This window comes from Brachypodium distachyon, chromosome 2 (genome assembly GCF_000005505.3).
Source record: "Brachypodium distachyon strain Bd21 chromosome 2, Brachypodium_distachyon_v3.0, whole genome shotgun sequence".
NCBI classification, from domain to species: Eukaryota; Viridiplantae; Streptophyta; class Magnoliopsida; order Poales; family Poaceae; genus Brachypodium; species Brachypodium distachyon.
Window position 1 is genome coordinate 25,372,930 of NC_016132.3, and position 19,061 is coordinate 25,391,990.

At 51.9% G+C, this 19,061-nt stretch overlaps 1 protein-coding gene across 14 annotated transcripts; it reads right to left on the minus strand.

The window, feature by feature from the left end:
* Positions 1–1,737: 1,737 nt before the first annotated feature.
* On the minus strand, positions 1,738–5,372 carry LOC104582677. 14 transcript variants are annotated; one of them, XR_002963987.1, is made up of 6 exons: positions 4,324–5,326; positions 3,732–4,162; positions 3,185–3,249; positions 3,020–3,072; positions 2,457–2,517; positions 1,738–2,367 (listed from the first exon to the last, which is right to left on the minus strand). XR_002963987.1 is itself a non-coding variant. In XM_014898200.2 (6 exons), exons 1-5 carry the CDS (start codon positions 4,469–4,471, stop codon positions 2,502–2,504), a joined length of 726 nt encoding a protein of 241 aa, XP_014753686.1. In that variant the 5' UTR covers positions 4,472–5,336; the 3' UTR covers positions 1,738–2,367; positions 2,453–2,501. The 14 variants fall into 14 exon arrangements, 9 of the variants coding, with proteins under 9 accessions (XP_014753686.1, XP_014753687.1, XP_014753685.1 ...); XR_730567.3 differs by having other exon boundaries at positions 2,453–2,496; positions 4,324–5,314; XM_014898200.2 differs by having other exon boundaries at positions 2,453–2,517; positions 3,020–3,085; positions 4,324–5,336.
* Positions 5,373–19,061: the final 13,689 nt, after the last annotated feature.

Here is a 19,061-nt window from a genome sequence, read left to right on the forward strand (position 1 = left end):
TTTTAATAACAGGCGAAGGGAATTGTTTCATAATGATGATATATCCCAACCGTTCATTATAACTTATCTTATCCACTTCCCTATGGACTCCCACCAATTAAACACCGAAATATATCTTGCTCGCTAATTCTTATGTGTATTTCCTATCCCAAACCAGAGATTGAGACTAATCTCCCTCCTCTAGACGCCCATTCCTCTTTCCACATATTCCTATCCCATACCAAACAATAGATTACTTCGGATTGTCATAAACTAATCAATCATATAAGAAAAATCAATCAATTAATCATCCAAAAAAAACTGATCAGCGGCGCCTCAATGATTTGGAGCTCAGAACCAGAGCTCGGAAACAAGTCTCGACAACCCTAGCATATATGTATGTCTAGTGCTACACCATGGTCTGGCACGAGCAGGCAACCATCGATCACTTTGTAGTGCCGTACCTATTATATCATCATACCGACATCACTAATTCACTTGCCTTGGAAGCCGTTTTGTCCACAAAACAAAGTGATCCAGCCGCCTAGTCACAATTCAACGAAAACACATCAGGTTCAGCCTCTCGCCCGAATGATGTCAACTCAAGCGCCCTTTTAACAGTAGCTGCTAAACAATGGTAGAAGAACCTGCTTTCTGCGCGCCGTGCTCTTTTTGCATGTGTGTCCAACGATCCAGCACCGCAAAGGTAAGAAGGATCCTACGGTGCACTCTCTTCTAATTAATCAGGGTCACCGTAGAAAAAGCCTATGCTGCTGATGCACGAAGGACAACCAAATTGGAGGACCTGGAGACATGCTTTGGGGAAATATGTATAAACAAGGACAGATAAGTGGAGTAATAGGCAATTAGGCACCCCGCTTTATGCAAGTTTTGGAACGACGAAAATTCAACTGCTTGTTAATTAACCTACGCTAAATAAAATCTTGGATCACCGGTACTACGTTTGGGAGCTTTAAGGCCTTTTCCAATCCTAGGGAGAGAATAAATTCTGTTTGCCATCTATATTTTCTTACAAGTTTGGAGGAATTTGACTATGCTATTGACTGTACCGGGTTAGCAGCGCACTAACCGAAAGGCTAGATGCTCAGATGCAGAGCGCCATCATAATTCATACACTACGTACGTAGGAGTACTGACTTATAGGCAACAAATTGTTTTAAAACTCAAGCATATAGCAATAAATTGTGTAGTTGAATGCCCTCTTTCGTGCCAAAGGAAGTGTTGATTCCATCTGAAGCTAGCTCTTCTGCTGCTTTGCCTAAGGGTCGTTAGTTTTGCTTTTATATATGGACTTTGGGTGTAACCGCTGCAGGTGATTGCACAGAATTTCTTCAACTTATACTTGTGAGGTGTCAGCAATAGACAATGTGATGTATGCAGAGCTTGGAATTATCCCTTATTTTTGCAAAAAGAAAATCTTCTAATTCAAAATTATGATTTCTCGTTTGAGATGTTGTTTCGTTTGATACAGTAATTATATTTTGATTGCACTAAAACAGCGACAAGTATTGAACAGATACAGCAGGCCGGCACGAGAGGAAGATGACACAACAGTGCTGGAAGAGGTTAACACGGAGGCACAGAGCCGCTGGAGATGAAATCAGCGGAGTCACGGTACAAGGAAAATGCACGGATGCCATTTTCAAGGGAGGTAATCAAACTTTTCTCAAGTCCTTACTAACGATTTGCACATAATTAATAGATAGTACAATGTCCGTGCGTTGCAACAGAACAACATATTAAGCATATAAACACTCACATGTATAAATTCAGGTGTATGCAAAATATATTACAATGATATTCTCGCCCCATACAAAGAGAACCAATTATCAAATAAATCATCTATAAAGTGACCTGTAAATTTCATGCTAAATGCGCGTCGGGACACACTTCAGATTTATGAGGCCATAGTACAACCAAAGAATAGATGATATATTGTTTCACTCTTAGGACAAACTGACATCCCGTTAGACCTTCTCATCCTCTATGAGTCAAGTTCTCTCTGGTCAAAATTATTTGAGGACAGGCAAATGAAAAGCGTGGTCTATTTTCTGGACTGGGAATCTCTAAGCTATAACCTTCTCTGGTAGAAAAAAATAATCTACGAATAGCAGATTCAGTAGTTGTCACAAAAAGATGGAACCTCTGGTGTTTTGTTGAGCTAATATCTTCAGGAGAATAAATCTGTGCTTCACTGTTGAATAAAGCAGAAAGCAAAATGCAACTTATCTTCGGGTGAGCTTGCATGTGTGCACCCTATTGAATGATCAGTTCTTTTGAGTCACAAGAATTATCAAAATGCAGAGGAATCTCTCCAAACTGCAGAACAATGAGATCTGAACTTTATGTGGTGCACTTCACATTGATCTGAACAAATAGATTAATCGAAAACATGAGTATCGGCAATTAGACAGTATGGAAAGAAAGCAATAAAGAAACTATTTCATCTCACTGACATGCCCTCATCTCCCATACCGGCCAGAGTTAGCACCAGGCCTACATTAAGCAAGAACCCTCCTGAAACATAAGCTTAGGCCCTATGCAATTCTTCCAAATCCAAGCAACTTACACGTTCATAGTTCAGATCACATCGACTTTGGTCATAACATAAACAAATTCTTTTCTTAAACAAGCTTTCACTGATGACTCATAAAATATTGTTCAAATTAACTTCTATTTGAAGAAAACATAAAGCAACATGAATACTTACAGGTGTCTAACCAGGAACATCTCTTTTTTTTGAGGACCTAACAGGAACATCTAAAATGACCAAGGACCCAAATCAATAGCAAATTTCTGATCTTATCTAAATTCACCATGACACCGCAACCCTCGTCAGCAATCCTTGCGTCTCTCAGTGCTACTACACCATCTTCTCAGCATGTGTTGTGCAGAACTGTTAGTGGTGTATGTAAGATCTATCTTTTTCACTTCCTTTTGGAATTTAATTGGTATAAAACTGCAATTTGTGTATGTGGGTAAGCAAACTAGCACAACCAATTGTTAGGGACCAACTCACCGGCACCAAGTAGACCTCACTGTCAATGAGCATGAATCGAAATCTCTTTTCCTCTGTTGACTTTGTCTTGCCACATTTGAGCCAACAAACAAGGCAAGGAAAATGTGAGCAAAGCAAACTGCAAATCACCATTCATCGGCAACAAAAAAAGGTTGGGGAACTCACAGGATAGGGACTAGCAGACTCTGTCTCCGATGGCAGAGCCAGTATAAATGGTTGATGCGACATGTCTAGAAGAGTAGAAATACATATAAATGCGCTGCATATTTAGCATGAGTGTAATTGCAAAAAAAAATAGCAAATCATGACACATATATCAATACTTTGGAAAACCACAAGCTGCTCCTGCCATTGAATCAAAAATGAAGAAATGACAGTCTAATTTCAACACACATCAACAATATATTTCACCACAATTACTTCTAATGGAGAGGGAGCACAACCCAACTGATAGAACTAGATGCAGGACCAACCCCCATGATCTCTTCAAGCATAAGCATTGAGCAAACAAGCGACCTGATGACAATCACAATTCACATCCACCGAACAAAAAAATCCACTAGAAAATGAATTAAAACCTACAACAACCATTGACCAACAATTTACTATATAGAGGAGAGATTCAGAGATAGAGGAGACATAGAAGAGAGATGAGAGAGGAGAGAAGAGAGAAGTGGAGAACAGGTAGGAGGAGGGGATGGAGAAAGCTGACCTTCTCCGGGCGAGTACTTGGCGGTGAGGGAGCAGCAGGGCCGGCAACGGCGGAGGCCGGAGAGGTGGAAGGGAGGAGCAGCAGGGGTAGGCTGGCCATGGCCAGTTGGGTGGCGACGGCGCAACAGCAGGGGCGTCGGCCGGTCGAGCGCGCGGTGGCGCAGCACAACAGCAGGGTCATGGGTGGCGCAGCAGCAGGGCCGACGAGCCCGTGGCGGCATCGCAGCAGAGAAGCACGGACGACACAACAGCAGGGAGGGAGGACGGGGGACTGCACACCGGTGTAGCAGTGGCAGAGGCCTGGGGCGGCGGCCGTAGACGGCAAGCCCGCGGCGTGCGGCACCCAGGCGGAGTGGTCGGGACTGGCCAGAATGGCAGAGAATGGGAGCGCGAGCTGCGAGCAGACCGACGAGAAGATCTCCAGGAAGATGCCTTGTTCGAGCCAAAAGAAAAAAAAAAAAAAAAAAAAAAAAAAAAAAAAAAAAAGCCCGACCAAAAGTTCAGGATCTTCATGCGATCGGACGGCGCACAAAGTGACTGATTTCCAAAAAAAAAAACAGGCGCATGGTGTATAGCAAAACCGTTTGTTATACCTTCAGCACAAAGGAGTAATAAAACTGCAATTGGCTGTCTTCTTAAGAGATCTGGGGCGAAAACTGCAATTGGCTTAGTTGGTCTTGAGGTGACCTTTGCGGACAGAATGGAGCGGGGGGAGCTCAGTGCTGACGTCGACCTTGTCATCGTTGAATCTACAGCCGGATCCTCTGTTTAGTGGGCCTTGGGCGTGGGGAAGGATGGGCTATGGAGACGGCGGGGGTCCCGGGCTGCGTCCCGTCACGACCTAGATGAGGAGTTGGAGGCGTCTCTGGTGCGAGTGCGTGGCGGGGGAGGACGGCCGCGACGACCGCAGCGGGTGAGGGCGGCGGCTTTGGACGCGGCGTTCTCCCGTGCTCGTCCCATCCGGGGAGGTTGGCGGCGTACATGGCTGCGACAGATGACGGTGTTGGCGGCAGTGTCCGCTCGGGACGAGCGCGGCTGGGTGCCAAGGTGGAGCAAAATGAGTCATGGGGATAGGACGGGAAGCCATCGATCCGCACGGCCGGCGAGGTACAGGGCCACGACGGAGGTAGAGGGTGGCGGCGGTGGCGCGGGGGATCGAGTTGAATGCTTCAACAACGAAGAGGTACGGAGTACGATTAATAGGCAGGGAAGCCGAGAGGTTGGCATCTTGTCCGGCGCGGCCTCCATTCCCGGCCTTCGGGGCGAGCCCGGCGGGTGGCGCAGGACGAGGCGGCGCGGCATATCTGCTGCCCCGAGAGCCGCTGAAGGAGATGTTGGCGAGGGTCAAGTAGTTGGAAGCAAGGTGGCTTGCGCCGGCGGGGTCAACGTCCGGCAAGGGAAGTGAGATCGCTGGCGCCGGCGGAAGGAGGAAGTGGCCTTGTTTGGAATCACGAGGAGAATTTCAGGATAAGACTCGTTAAACATGGAAACACGACCCTTTGCCAAATCAACGGTGGATATTAGGGAGGTACGAGTACCTCGTGGTACCTGCCAAGTACCGTAGAATTACCTGTTTGCATGACCATAACTATTAGTATTGTTGTAGTAAAATAAACTAATATATGAGCCGGACCGTAAATCTTACGTGGCGACGACTAAGTCAACATTTCCCAGGCATCAGTCAAGATGTCCACGTGTCGCAGTCAATCCTACGTGGCAGAGAAAGACAAGTCAACAACTCAAATCTCTCATGTCATGGTCAAATGGATAAAATGACCTAGAGTAGTGACAAGAAAGGTGTGGGGATGAGACTTTTAGTTCATGGTGGACTATGGACCAACCTTCACCTTCCCCCACATGGTGCACACAAATGCTATGGACCAAAGAGCTATTTTTACCATTTTGCTATAAATACCCCCTCAAGGTAGCCATGGTCTTTTGTCATGTACCCTTAGGCTATAAATACCCTCATGAGGGCATGTATCATTCACTCTTAACTTGAATAAACTAAGGGGAGAGCGCTAGAGTGCTCCCTTTAAGGTTCTCTCTCAACCGTCACTCTCGACTGAAAATCGATCGGCCTCGAGGAAGCCTTTTAGGAGACTCTAGTTTCGAGACTCCGAGCTAACCTTGGTTAGCATGGGCTCGAAGGAAAAGGGGTTGGGTTAGGATACCCTTTCCAAGTTCCAAGGGTATCCTAACCTCGATACTTGGAAAGACGCGTTCGGTCCAAGTACGACGCAGCCCTGACGAATCTCTCGCTAAAGGTGACTTGGCAAGATCCGCTCGGCCCAAGCACCTGGCTAACAACCCCCTCGAAGCTTTTCCTAACGTAGGATTAAGTCGTACCCGCAGGGTCGATCGTACCTATTCAAAAAATATCGATGTGTCAACTTGTCCAAGTGTACGGCGACCTTCGCTATAAGTCCGGCGTACACGTCTTACTTTTACACCCGCACTTGTGCCATCGAGCATTGGCACCCCTTACTCTAATAGTTGTCGAGAACGACAACAGTGGCGCCGACCGTGGGGAACCCTCGCCGCAATTGAAGATTTAATGGCCCCAAAGAAGCGTACTTCATCGGTCACCAATCCGGACGTCGCCGCAAGCATGGTCGCGACGACGGAAGTCGTGGCCGCCCCTTCGCTCCCGGCCGTCCCTCGACAGTCACCAACGTGGTGGCAAGGATCAACGAGCTGCCTACGGTTGCCGCCCCTGCAGGAGATACGGAACTCGGCATGCCTCGCTCGATGGGCTTCGCGCCACCTTCCCTACAACCGGTAGTGACCTTGCCCTCAGAACCTACAAGAGGAAACAATGTGGCGTCAGGAGGATCCGCGTCGGAAAACCAAGGAGTCCCAGCCTACGACCCCTCCAACCCGTGATTGCCTCTGCTGGCGCTCGCCGCGATCGCCCATGGAACTCCTTGGTATCATCCTTATTGGAGGCTTCCGCCGCAAGGCGCTCTCTAAGTCGCGCACGCTCAACACCAACCTCGCTTTGCGAGCGCCCCGCAAGCGCCCCTTGTTCCCCCCGTCGGGGTCGAGCAGGGTGGCAACCAAGTACCGCCTCAAGTTGCGCCTCGCGGTGAACGAGACCCCAGCGTGCATTGAAATGAGCAAGTGGCGGAGTCCAGAGCCCGTGCCGGCGACGAAAGGAATTCCCGTCGACGCTCCGAGCCCCCAAGAAAACGCCGAGATCATTCTCCAAGCGACCCCTCTAGCGATGAAAGCGACTCCGACGAGGGAGGACCTCGCCACCGAAGGAACCGGAAGAATTGGCCGACTTGCAACCCGCTCACGCGGGAGATCCAAGACACGCCTTTTCCGCCAAGGTTCAAGCCGCCTACAATACGGCCGTACGACAGGGAGTCAAATCCTCTTCAGTTTTTGGATGTCTACTCCACCGCCATATGGGCCGCCGGGGGAGGTCCCGTCGAGATGTGCAACCTCTTTCCGCTCGCGCTCACCAGGATGGCGCAAACTTGGTTTTATAACCTGCGGACGAACTCCGTGCACTCATGGGAGCGCCTCCAAGAGGTCTTCATCGCCAACTTTCAGAGAAAGTTCAAAGAACCCGTGCAGGCTCACGAGCTATACGCCGTGAAACACAGGCTGGGGGAATCTCTCCGAAGCTTCTTCCATCCCTTTGCGAAGGTACGAAGCCAAATCGCCAACCCACCGTCGACCACCGTGATCGACGCATGTATGCAAGGTCTTCTCCAAGGAGAAGTGAATCGGGCCCTAAGTCGCAACCCTCCGAAGACGACCGAGGAGCTCTGTCGGATCTTACAAGAATATGCCCGGGGCGAAGACGGGGACATTGCCAAAAAGGACGCGCCGCGCGCCGCTCCCAAAGGAACTCCCTCGTCCGATAAACCCCCTGCGCCCACTTCGTCTTCCAAGAAGAAGAAGAGGTGGGGGGAAAAGGCCCCCGGCAACCAAGCCCGGAAGATCTTCGCCGTCAAAGGACAAGCATCGTCCCAAAAGACTTGGTAACCCAAGAAGCCACCTCGCCCCGCTGAGTGAGGAACTGGAAGATGCCTCATCCACAACTCGGCAAGCCACAGCACCGAAGAGTGCAACACTCTCATCGCGGCTCGCAAAGAGTTCCAGGCACGAATGCAAGCCCGACGCAAGGATGAGAAGACAGTTGAGGCTCCGCGCCCCGCCAACGTCCTTGTCGCGGACCCAGCACCTAAGGAGGATAACCTCCCGTTTCAGGAACCCCGCGCATCACGTCGGAGTGATACTCGGGGGCTCCGCCACGGGACGTGGATCGAAGCGGCAACGCAAGGAGTATGCTCGTGAAGTCAATGTCGTGGGAACCTTCACCCCGACACCACCACCCAAGTGGGAAAACGTGCCAATTGCCTTCACCGAGGAAGACACCAAGGGGATACGCTTCCCACACAACGACACCCTCTTCGTGACAGCGATCGTCGCCAATTGTGAGCTCAAGAAGATTCTTGTGGATGGCGGAAGCTCCGCCGACGTCCTATATCTGAGCATGTTGAAGAAGCTGATGGAACCACAAGGAGGATACAAGAACGGCTCGCTGCAGCCATCCCTTTATCCCCTCACCGGCTTCCTGCCAGGGAATTCCATTCAGCCGCTCGGACAAATTGAGCTCCTCACGACCTTCGGAGACGCCACAAATCATCGAACCGAACTCGTGCGCTTCGACGTGGTGGATATGGAGACCTCCTTTAACGCCATCCTTGGGAGGACGACGCTCAACCGTCTTTGCGCCGCCATCCACCACAACTTCTTGTGCATGAAGATCCCAGGCCCGAAGGGCATGATAACGGTCCGCGGCGAGCAATCTTCCAATAGGAAGACACTGTACCGCCATGAGATCAAGTGCTCCGAAAAGGGAGAATCATCCAAGAGTATTAACATGCTTTCGAACGCAGGAGCATCCGAATCCAATCACTCGGAGCGCTACATCCCTAAGCCCCTCCCCGAAGGAGAGCTCAAGGAAGAACGCGTCTCCTAAGATGACGCCACGCGCACGGTGAACATTGGAGCCGACCTCCCAAGTAAACTCAAGGAAGAACACGTCGACCTCCTTCGAAAGAATTCCGATCTCTTCGCTTGGTCACCTTCCGACATAGGAGGAGTCCCCCGCGACGTCATGGAGCATCGCCTCGCCGTGAGACCCGACAAAGCTCCCGTAAAGCAAAAACTTTGGAAGCTCTCCACCGAGCGAAGCGAAGGCATCAAGTAAGAAATCACCAAACTCTCCCACGCCGGGCTCATCCGAGAAGTTTGGCACCCCGAATGGTTAGCCAATCCAGTCTTGGTAAATAAAGCTAACGGCAAGTGGCGAATGTGTGTCGACTTTACCGACTTGAACAAGGCGTGCCCCAAGGACGACTACCCGCTCCCTCGGATCGACCAACTGGTCGACTCCACGGCAGGATGCGAAAGGTTGAGCTTCTTGGACGCCTATTAAGGATATCACCAAGTCCACATGGTCAAGGAAGACGAGGAAAATACCAGCTTCATCACTCCCATCGGCACCTTCTGCTATCGCAGAATGCTTTTTGGTTTGAGAAACGCCGGCGCAACTTTCCAACACCTCGTCAGCCTCATCCTCAAAGAACGATTGGGGAGAAACGCCGAACTCTACGTTGACGACGCCGTCATCAAAAGTCAAATTGAGAAGACCCATCCCAAGGACCTGCAAGAAACCTTCGACAATCTCTGCAAGTATGGCGTAAAGCTCAATCCGGAGAAGTGCGCATTCGGGGTTCGAGGAGGAAATCTCTTGGGCTTCCTTGTCTCCCAACGAGGGATCGAGGCCAACCCGGAGAAAATCCGGGCCATCATAGAGATGGAGCATCCTCGCTCTGTCAAAGATGTGCAACGCCTAGCGGGAAGAATGGCGGCCTTGGGGCGATTCGTCGCCCGGTCAGTCGAAAAAGGTCTTCCTTTTTTCAAAGCTTTGAGAAGCCTCGACAACTTTGAGTGGACTGACGAAGCTCAAAGGGCCTTCGAAGAGCTCAAGACCTATTTGTCGACCCCTCCACTTCTCACGAGCCCAAAGCAGGGGGAGCCTTTGCTCCTGTATCTTGCCGCGACCCCGGTCGCCGTAAGCGCAACACTCGTGAAGGAAGAAGACGGGTCACAACGCCCAGTATATTACGTGAGCGAAATCTTGGGAGAAGTAAAGGGTCGATACACCTAGATCGATAAGATCGCATACGCCCTCCTCATGGCCTCTCGAAAACTCCGTCATTACTTCATGGGCCACACCATCATCGTGCCAACTACCTTCCCACTCACAACTATCTTCCCACTCAAGGAAGTCTTTGGCAATAAGGAAGCGACCGGAAGAATCGCCAAATGGGCAACGGAATTGGCTCCCTTCTTGCTGGAACTCACAATGAGAACAGTCATAAAATCCCAAGTCCTGGCTGACTTTGTGGCTGAGTGGCATGCTCCACTAACCCTGCCCGAAGAAATCGCATCCAAGACCGAGCCCCCCGAACCACATTGGATAATAAGGTTCGATGGCTCTAAGCGCCTCGACGGTGCCGGGGCTGGAGTCATACTCATTAGCCCTGAAGGCAAGATCTTGGAGTACGCCGCCCATCTTGACTTCAACGCCACCAACAATATGGCAGAATATGAGGCGTTATTTCTCGGACTTCGACTGGCCAAGGCCATGAGAGTCTGACGCCTTCTCATTCAAGGAGACTCCCAACTGGTGATAAACCAAATGGACAAGTCATATCAATGCCTTGATGAAAGAATGAAGAAATATATCGAAAAAGTTTGCAAGATGGAACGGTATTTCCTGGGCATGGAGGCGCGACGCATTCCACGAAGAGAAAATCACCTGGCCGACAGGTTAGCCCGAACGGCCGGTTCCAAAGTACTGCTACCACCCGATGCATTCTTCGAACTAATTCGCGCCCCATCCATAAAGGAAGAAGCCGATGCCCTTGACGAAACTTCAAAGACCAGCATGGTCATGGACACTCCACCCTCTTGGATGACACCGATTATCCGCGCCTTGAAAGGCGAGGTGGACGAAGAAGCGGAATGCCCAAGCATCAAAACTCTGGTCGCAAAAGCCAAGATGTACGTCCTCCTCGACAGCATCATATACAATAAAGGAGCGGCCGCACTACTTAAATGCATAACTCCTGACCAAGGAGCCGAGCTCCTCTTGAAAATCCATTCAGCAATATGCGGACACCATCTTGTGCCAAGAGCCACCGCGGCAAAGGCCTTACGTCAGGGATTCTAGTGGCCCACCATGGTGCAGGACGCAATCACCAGATTGCGGAAATGCAAAACTTGCCAGAAAATGGCTAAGTCAATCCATGCGCCCGTGACTTCCCTGAAGAATATCCCGATAACATGGCCATTTGCACGCTGGGGAATGGACCTTCTCGGTCCTTTCCCCGCATGCAACGGGGGCTGCAAGTACCTCGTGGTGACGATTGATTACTTCTTCAAATGGATAAAAGCAGCGCCGCTTGGCAAGATCACGTCACAGGCCGTCCAGAATTTTTTCTAGGAAAACATCATATGCCGATATGGCGTCCCACGAGAGCTAACCGTGGACAACAGCAAACAGTTCGACTGTGCGGAATTCATCAAATTGGTGAAAGCCTTGAGATCAAGCTGCACTTCGCATCCGTAGCCTACCCCAAGAGCAACGGCGCATGCGAAAGAGCAAATGGACTAATCCTCTAAGGACTCCGCCGAAGGATAGAGCACACGGTTATCAAAGCAAGGGGAGCATGGGGAGACGAACTCGCTAGCGTGGTCTGGGGCATACGCACCTCCGTAAGCCGTTCCACGGGCCGAACACCATTCTCATTGGTGTATGGAGCCGAAGCAGTTCTTCCCGCCGAGGTCGAGTTCCGCTCACCTCGGGTCGAAAGGCTCCAAGAAGCCACCCCAATTGCCTTCATAAAAAATGAAAAGCATCACAAGACGACCATCGATCTTGTGGAAGAAGCTCGTGACAAAGCCCTCATGAGACACGCCGTCTACGAGCAAAGCGCCGCACGCTTCTACAACACAAGGATGCGGGAACGAGCCTTGTCCCAAGGAGATCTCGTGCTCAAAAAGAACGTCGACCCAAAGCTCCAGCACAAACTCGACCCTAAATGGGAAGGATCATACCGCATCGCTGCAGTATTGGGAAATGGTGCATACCACCTCGAGAATATGAAAGGGCAAAACCTTGCCCATACCTGGAATGGCGACAAGCTCCGGCATTTCTACACCTAAGGAGGAACTTCAAGAGCGATCCTTGCCGCTCCCAAAAGGAGACTATCAGCACCCGACCAGCCTTTTCCCTACGAAACTTTGAGGGATCGTAAGCGCCATCGAGGCCACGTCTACATAAGGCTTGTAAGTGCTCATCGGGCCATACCTTAAGACAAGGAAGCAAGGATCAATAAAACAAATCCTTGAGAAAAAATTAAGAGTGACACGAGACACTCACACGACTCGTCATCGTAAAAGAGCCGCTGCCCCTTTGCCGCTCATCGAGGAACGCGAAAAGGCCTCCGTTGGCCTGAGCATCCTCTAAAAAATGTCCACGGACATAGGTCGCTACTAGTGACTCGTTTCTTGGTGGATCCTAGTGCGCCTCGAGGGCCAGAAGCTCCTTAAAACGCATTTAAGGTGAACCGTAAATAAGCGAGTTATGCATGAGCTTACTTACCTCGAAGAACCATGCTACCCGTATGCGAGACGTCGCGCACGGGCCTACATGATAGTAATCGGGTTCAGGCTCCATAATAATCATGGGAAAGCATAGCTTCCTGAAGACCGAAGAGGGAAAATTCCGCATGAAATTTCCCGAACGGCGGGTCAAGATGCCCGGATCACTACCGGCATATCGATAGCGACCCTCACAAAGGTACTAGGACCCATGGCTCGGAACCATGGCCTAAGGCACTGAAGCTGAGTCGTATCCCAACGGCAACAGCAATTGATAATACAAAAGTGTAATCATAGCGAATGATCGCGAGCTGTATAAACTGAGGAAATATGGTACTTCACAAGAAGGAAATATAGTACTCCAAGAAACACATGTTGAGCCAAGTTAACATTTCCGATAATGTCAACTACATGGTGAAACATGAGAAATACATGCTAAGCTAAGTTAACATTTCCAATAATGTTGACTACATAGTGAAGCATGAAACACAACAAAAAAGTTGTCTTACAACCTCTACGACTAAGAGCCTAAACATGCTAGCCATGAGGCTAAGTCAAGTGGAGATATGAAACATTGCATAAGTAAGCAACTGAGGTACATCACCACCTCCGAGGGCGACGAGGCTCACACCTCACCGTCACCCTCCTGAAGAGCGGGCTCAAGGCAACGCACGAAACGTCGAGCCTGAGCGCAAAAGAGGAGCACCCTGATCCGCCAGAAACTTCTTCGCCCCGTGAGACATCTCACCCTCAAGTCCGCTCATCCCAGCACCGCCATCCAAGACTGCCGCAACCGCCAACGAAACAAGTCGGGCACCCGTACTCAGGAGACACTTCTTCATGGTAGGCTCAATGAGCTCCACCTGGGAAGTAAGCACCCTGCTCGTTTCATCCACCGTACGACACGGAGGAAGATCCGGCTGGGGAACACTCCTCAAGCAAATCATCGTCTCCCGAATATCGGTGGCCTGAGCAAGTAAAAGTGAAACCACCTCGGGATGACGATCCGGAGGAGGGCGAGCACGAGGAGCAAGCATCGGGCCGTCACCCGCTGCTGCCAACTCCACCTTGAGGGAAGCAGCCTCCGCAGGCGCATGCTCCCTATCAAGGTTGGCCACCACCAAGTCCTCCTCAACTCGACAGGTCCTCGCAATCTCGTCTTTCTGGCACTCCTCAACAAGTCAAGCCCTGGTCTCCACGGCCGCAAGCTCCGCCGAAATGCGGGAAAGCTTAGCCTCCACGGCCTCGCGCCGCACCCTCTCCGAAGCCAACTCGCTCAAGGCAATGGTAGACTTGGACATCTCCACGTCCAAAGCAGCGGAAAGCGCCCCCACCTGACTCTTGAGGGCAAGAAGGGCGCCCACGGCCTCGACCAAACTCCTCACCTACAAAGAAGAGGGAGTTAGCATACGTCACGGATGCTCACCGGCTCCAATGTCACGAAAGGGTCTCTCGCCCCATCCTCGGTCGTCGGAAGTGCTCCATCCCTCGCTTGAGTCGGGGGCTCGCCCTCAAGAACCCCGGGCTCCGCGACCCTCGCACCTGAAAAAAACCCCAAGGAAATCATGTCAAAATCATTCGGAAAAAGAATGACGTGACCAAAAGAGAAAGGCGCTCACCCGAGGTAGGAGCATCCTCCTCGGGACGCTCACGACAAATGGAGAACACCTGGACGCCCGCACCGCTGGCTCCGGTCGACAACTCCACCACTGAGTCGCTCCGAAGCCGAAGCCCCGTCTCGCGAGTGAAAGCCTCAACCTCGTGGCTTGAAGGAGGAAGAACTTGCTCAAGTCCAATCTTCCTCTTCATGTGCAGGTCCATGGTCACTCTCAAGGGAGACCTCGACTCACCCATGATGAGATCCACCGAATCCGCCGGGGCGTAGTCAAGAGAAGGAGAAGGAGTTGGGGGAGCTTTCCTTTTGCATCCACTCGACGGACGAGGTATCTTGGGGACCGGCGCGACAGGCATCGCCAGGCCCAACACCGCCGTTCCCGCCTTCGCCTTCCCGCAAGAGTCCCGCAACTTGGACCCCACCGCCAACATCGACGGTGTCGCCAAGCTGGAGTAGCGATCGCCCACTCGGAGAAGGCGACCAAGCTTCGGGTCCTGTCGTATCGGCACCATCTTCCCGAAGCACTTCGCGATGATGTTGTGGCATCCCCCCTCACTGATCTTGGTCTCGTACTCGCGGTGCTCCGGTCTGCCATACGGACCTATCAGCTGTGCAGCCCACAACGCCGCCCTCTCCTCGGAAAACGTCGCTGAAAAAGACAAGCCAAAATTGTCAAGTACCTTCACAAGGAAAAACAATCAAAGTGCGAAGGGAAGAGAAGTGACACTCACGTGCGGTGACAAGCTGTGGGGGACGGAAAAATCGAGGGATCCCAATCTCGGACCTCGGGCGATTCCTCATCATAAAGCGCCTCGCCATCACCATCTCCTCCATGAGGTCACAAAATCTCCTCTCGGCGGACACCTCCTTGATCTTGGCCACCTTCCAGAGGTCGGCTGACCGAAGCTCGCTGGGGTGAGGGACCTCCCTGAGGCCTCCTGCCCCAGAGTGCCGAGGAAGATCACCCGTGTGCCGAAGACGGGTCTTCGAGGCCCGAAGGAGAAACCACTGGGACTCCCGCTTGACGAATAACTTCTACGCGCTCTTCCCGGCATGAGCAGGAAGTCGTCCCCAAAGCCGGAACGAAGCCTCAAGTTCACCGAACCAAAGGCGCTCAGAGCAAAGCGATGCGTCGTCTCACACAGCCACCTGAAAACGTTCAACCTCACGATCGTCGACGGGTGAAGCTGGGCCAACTCGATGCCGTACGTCTCCAGGAACTCCATCAAAAAGGGGTCAACAGGCACACACAGGCCTGCGTGGAGCCAAGCCGAAAATGCCATGATGCATCCAGGACGCCGCCGCCGCTAGTCAAGCCTAACCTCCTCGCCATCGAGCAGGATACCATCCCGTACCCGCGCCGTGCGCGCACTGCGCCAAGCCGCGCGCCCGTGTCGCTCGTGCCCGCGCCGTGCTCGCGCTACGCTAGGCCACGCGCGCGAGTGCCGCCCACGCCTGTGAAGTGCTCACGCCCGTCAGGCACCGCCTCGGCAACGCCCGCAACGCGCCGTGCCCTAGCCGCACCCGCCGTCCCCGCAAGTCCGAGGCGCACCTAAGATGTTCGATGAAATGCTCGCAAGCCTCCCGACGACCAAGGAGCGTCGAAGCTCGTGCCACGGGACTCCGCTTACCCTCACATGAGCAGGAAGGATGCGGCCGACGGCGAGGGTCTCCTGGAAGCACTTGTAGGCACGACCGGCAACTCGCTCCAAGCGGGCGTGCTCCGCGTCCCCACGTAGGCTCGACGACGAGAAGCTTCCGCGGTGGTTCCTCGGCCATGAACGCGACCTCCGTCGCTGCTAAGGAGTGGCTAATGCCCCTGCGAGGCCCCTACAATACACCAACCTCTCGAAGAAATGTCGGGCACCGCCGAACTCGTCTTCGAAGCTGGACAAATCAAACAAGCACGGTGTGAGCCTCCCCAATGCCCGGGGGTGCCATTTTATAGGCCGTCGGAGCTCCTATGTGTCCGGGTCGGGCCAATGGTGCGGCGACACCTCGTTGTCCTTCTCCCCAAGGAACAAGACAAGAAGAGGAAGAAATGGGCAAGGGGAGCATCCCCTTTTCCTAAAGGAGGCCGGCCTGGTCGAAGAAGGGCGGGCCCCGCGCCCCGGCGTCACCTGCAAAGGAAAAAGCATGGACCGAACGGTCCCTCCCCGTACGAAGGAAGACGACCTGTGACCGTCCGATCTAGGGCGCCCAGTCGCCCGTGGCCGTCGGATCCGCTCACTTATTCCCGAACCGGTATCGGGCCCAGCTGGGCCGTGGCCCAACTGTGGCCCAAGAAGCCGGCACAAAAAAAAAAATGTGGCGCGCCCGAAGGCGGTCCAAGCTCTGGCCCAACTCACGTTCGTGCGCGCGAAGCCTACCCAGCAGGCCCACGCAGCCAGCAGGGTTCGAAAACTTTGCAAAAAAAACCCAAGATTTCGGAAAAATTACCAATAAGACCTTGAAAATTTCGGGGAGGCCCACAGGGGCCCTGATTTTTGCAAAAAAGTCTTCCGGGACGCCGGATTTCTCGCAGAGAGGCCCCTGGGGTCCCGGTTTTTGCTAAAATATCCCCCGAAACTCGATTTCTTGTTGAGAAAATCGCCGTAGGCATGGAATTTCCCTGAAACACCTCCAAGGTTCCTATTCTTTGCAGGAAAACCACCAAGTACCTTTGTTTCTCACAAGGAAGCTTGCTAGGGAATTTATCAAAGACACCATCATAAATATAAGAACAAGAAAAAGGATCAAAAGTTTCGCATCGAAGGTTGACCCGAAGAGAATGCCTCCCGCTCAACGGGGCTACTGTTGTAGTAAAATAAAACCCATATATGGGCCGGACCGTAAATCCTACGTGGCGACGACTAAGTCAACATTTCCCAGGCATGAGTCAAGATGCCCACGTGGCGCAGTCAATCCTACGTGACAGAGGAAGACAAGTCAACAAGTCAAGCCTCTCATGCCATGGTCAGAGGATGAAATGAGTTAGAGTGGGGGGGCAAGAAAGGTGTGGGGATGATACTTTTAATCCATGGTGGACCATGGACCAACCCTCACCTTTCCCACATGGTGCACACAAAAGTTATGGACCACTGAGTTATTTTTACCATTTTACCCTCACTTTTCTCTCTCCCTCAAGGGTGGCCATGGTCTTTTGTCATGAACCCTTAGGCTATAAATACCTTCCATGGGGACATGTATCATTCACTCTCAACTTGAATAAACTCAAGGAGATAGCGCTAGAGTGCTCACTCTAAGGTTCGCTCTCGAGCGCCGCTCTCGACTGAAAGTCGACCGGCCTCGAGGAGGCCTTCTAGGGGACTCTAGTTTTGAAGTTTCGAGCTAACCTTGGTTAGCACGGGCTCGAAAGAGAAGGGGTTGGGTTAGAATTCCTAGTGTATCCTAACCTCGATACTTGGAAAGACGCGTTCGGTCGAAGTACGAGGCGGCCCCGACAAATCTCTAGCTAAAGTTGGGAAGATCCGCTCGGCCCAAGCACCTGACTAACAACCCCTTCGAAACCTTTCCTAACATAAGATTAAGTCGTACCCGCAGGATCGATGGAACCTATTCAAAAAATATCAACGTGTCAATTTGTCCAAATGTACGGCGATCTTCGCTATAAGGCCGGTGTACACGTCTTACTTTTACACCCGCACTTGTGCCATCGAGCATTGACAACACTTACTCTAATTCTTGTCGGAAACACCAACAAGTATGTTAATAGGCGACTTATCCGATGAAAATTCCCATTCAGTGAAAACCTGAAAATTTTCACCGTGAACCGTTGAATCCAAAATACACGGTTTGGATCAAAGATCGGAATCCCACGAACCATTGAACGTACCTTTGGGCAAAAGCCCCTGCAGTTACCGTTCTCGTAGGAAACGATTCACCGTAAAGAGAAATTCATCCATCCGTCAGGCCAGAGGCGATGCTGCCGCCAGGAGCCGCCTCCTAGGCCGAGCGCCGGCGCTGGCCAGGACCACCTGCGCGATGGCGACCATCGGCCGGCGAAGACCACCTCCACGACGGCGCCCTTCATCCCCAATCCGAGGGCGACCACGCTCCTTCGCGCATCCAGCAACCTAGGCCGAGCGCTGGTGCTGGCCAACCGCCGAGCTCCGCAAGGACGACCTGCATCCCCCATCCAACGATGATCGCCGAGCGCCGGGGCTGTTCCTCCGCCCGCTCCGTCTGCCGGCGCTGCAACTACGACGGCGACGACTTCCTCCGCCCTGGAGCCTTCACGCGACGGCGGCCGTGATCCCCTCGGCGACGGCCCTGCTGTTTCCCCCTCGGCGACCCTGCTCTTTTTCCTGTAACTGAAGAAATTGCTTGCTGTAGTCCAGGTTGATGTACAGGCAGATTTCTGCTCTTTTGCTGTTGTACAGATTCAAATTACGGGTGTAAAAATATTCTGATCTAACAGTCTATAAAGTTGTGCAATATGCTGATGAATTGGTGAATAATTCTACATGATGTCCAGTTTATTACTACATGATGCCCAGTTCATCCAGATAAACTTGTTTAGACTATAGTAATGAGATGCCCAATTCATTTCCTACATGATCCAGCAGTCTACATGATGCCCAGTTCATTGAATGTACCTCTGGTCACCATGGCATTCAGAATGAGATCACAGCCATGCTGTTAGGTCACTATGTAGCTCTTTTGTGAACCATATATGCTGTGTAACCTGAGATTGGATGGTGCATCCGTTTAATTTAAACAATGTCCCGAAGCAATCTGTTTAATTTCCTCCGGCCAGAAAATCCAATGTTTATACAGATCGTATTAATTTCATGATGCAATGTATTTTCTGATGATGGCTCTAGTGCGGAGGGGATGATGACCGCCGTCAGGTGAGGGCTCCAGTGCGGAGGTAGTCGTCGGCGTAGTAGTTGCAGTGCCGGAAGACGGAGCCAGCTGTGGACCAGTGCCGGCGCCGCGCTTGGCCTAGGAAGCGGCTGCATCGCCAGAGTGAAGGATGCGAAGTACGGAGTAGCAGTCTAGCAGATCATCATCGTGTGG

What these genes read in the sequence shown, in the direction of transcription:
- LOC104582677 (XM_014898199.2), bottom strand. Translation starts at nt 4,471, where the DNA reads ATGACAAGGTCGACGTCAGCACTGAGCTCCCCCCGCTCCATTCTGTCC. An exon ending in CAAGTACTCGCCCGGAGAAG is followed by an intron (nt 3,250 to 3,731) that starts GTCAGCTTTCTC and finishes CTACTCTTCTAG; the next exon opens with ACATGTCGCATCAACCATTT. An exon ending in AGTCTGCTAGTCCCTATCCT is followed by an intron (nt 3,086 to 3,184) that starts GTGAGTTCCCCA and finishes AAATGTGGCAAG; the next exon opens with ACAAAGTCAACAGAGGAAAA.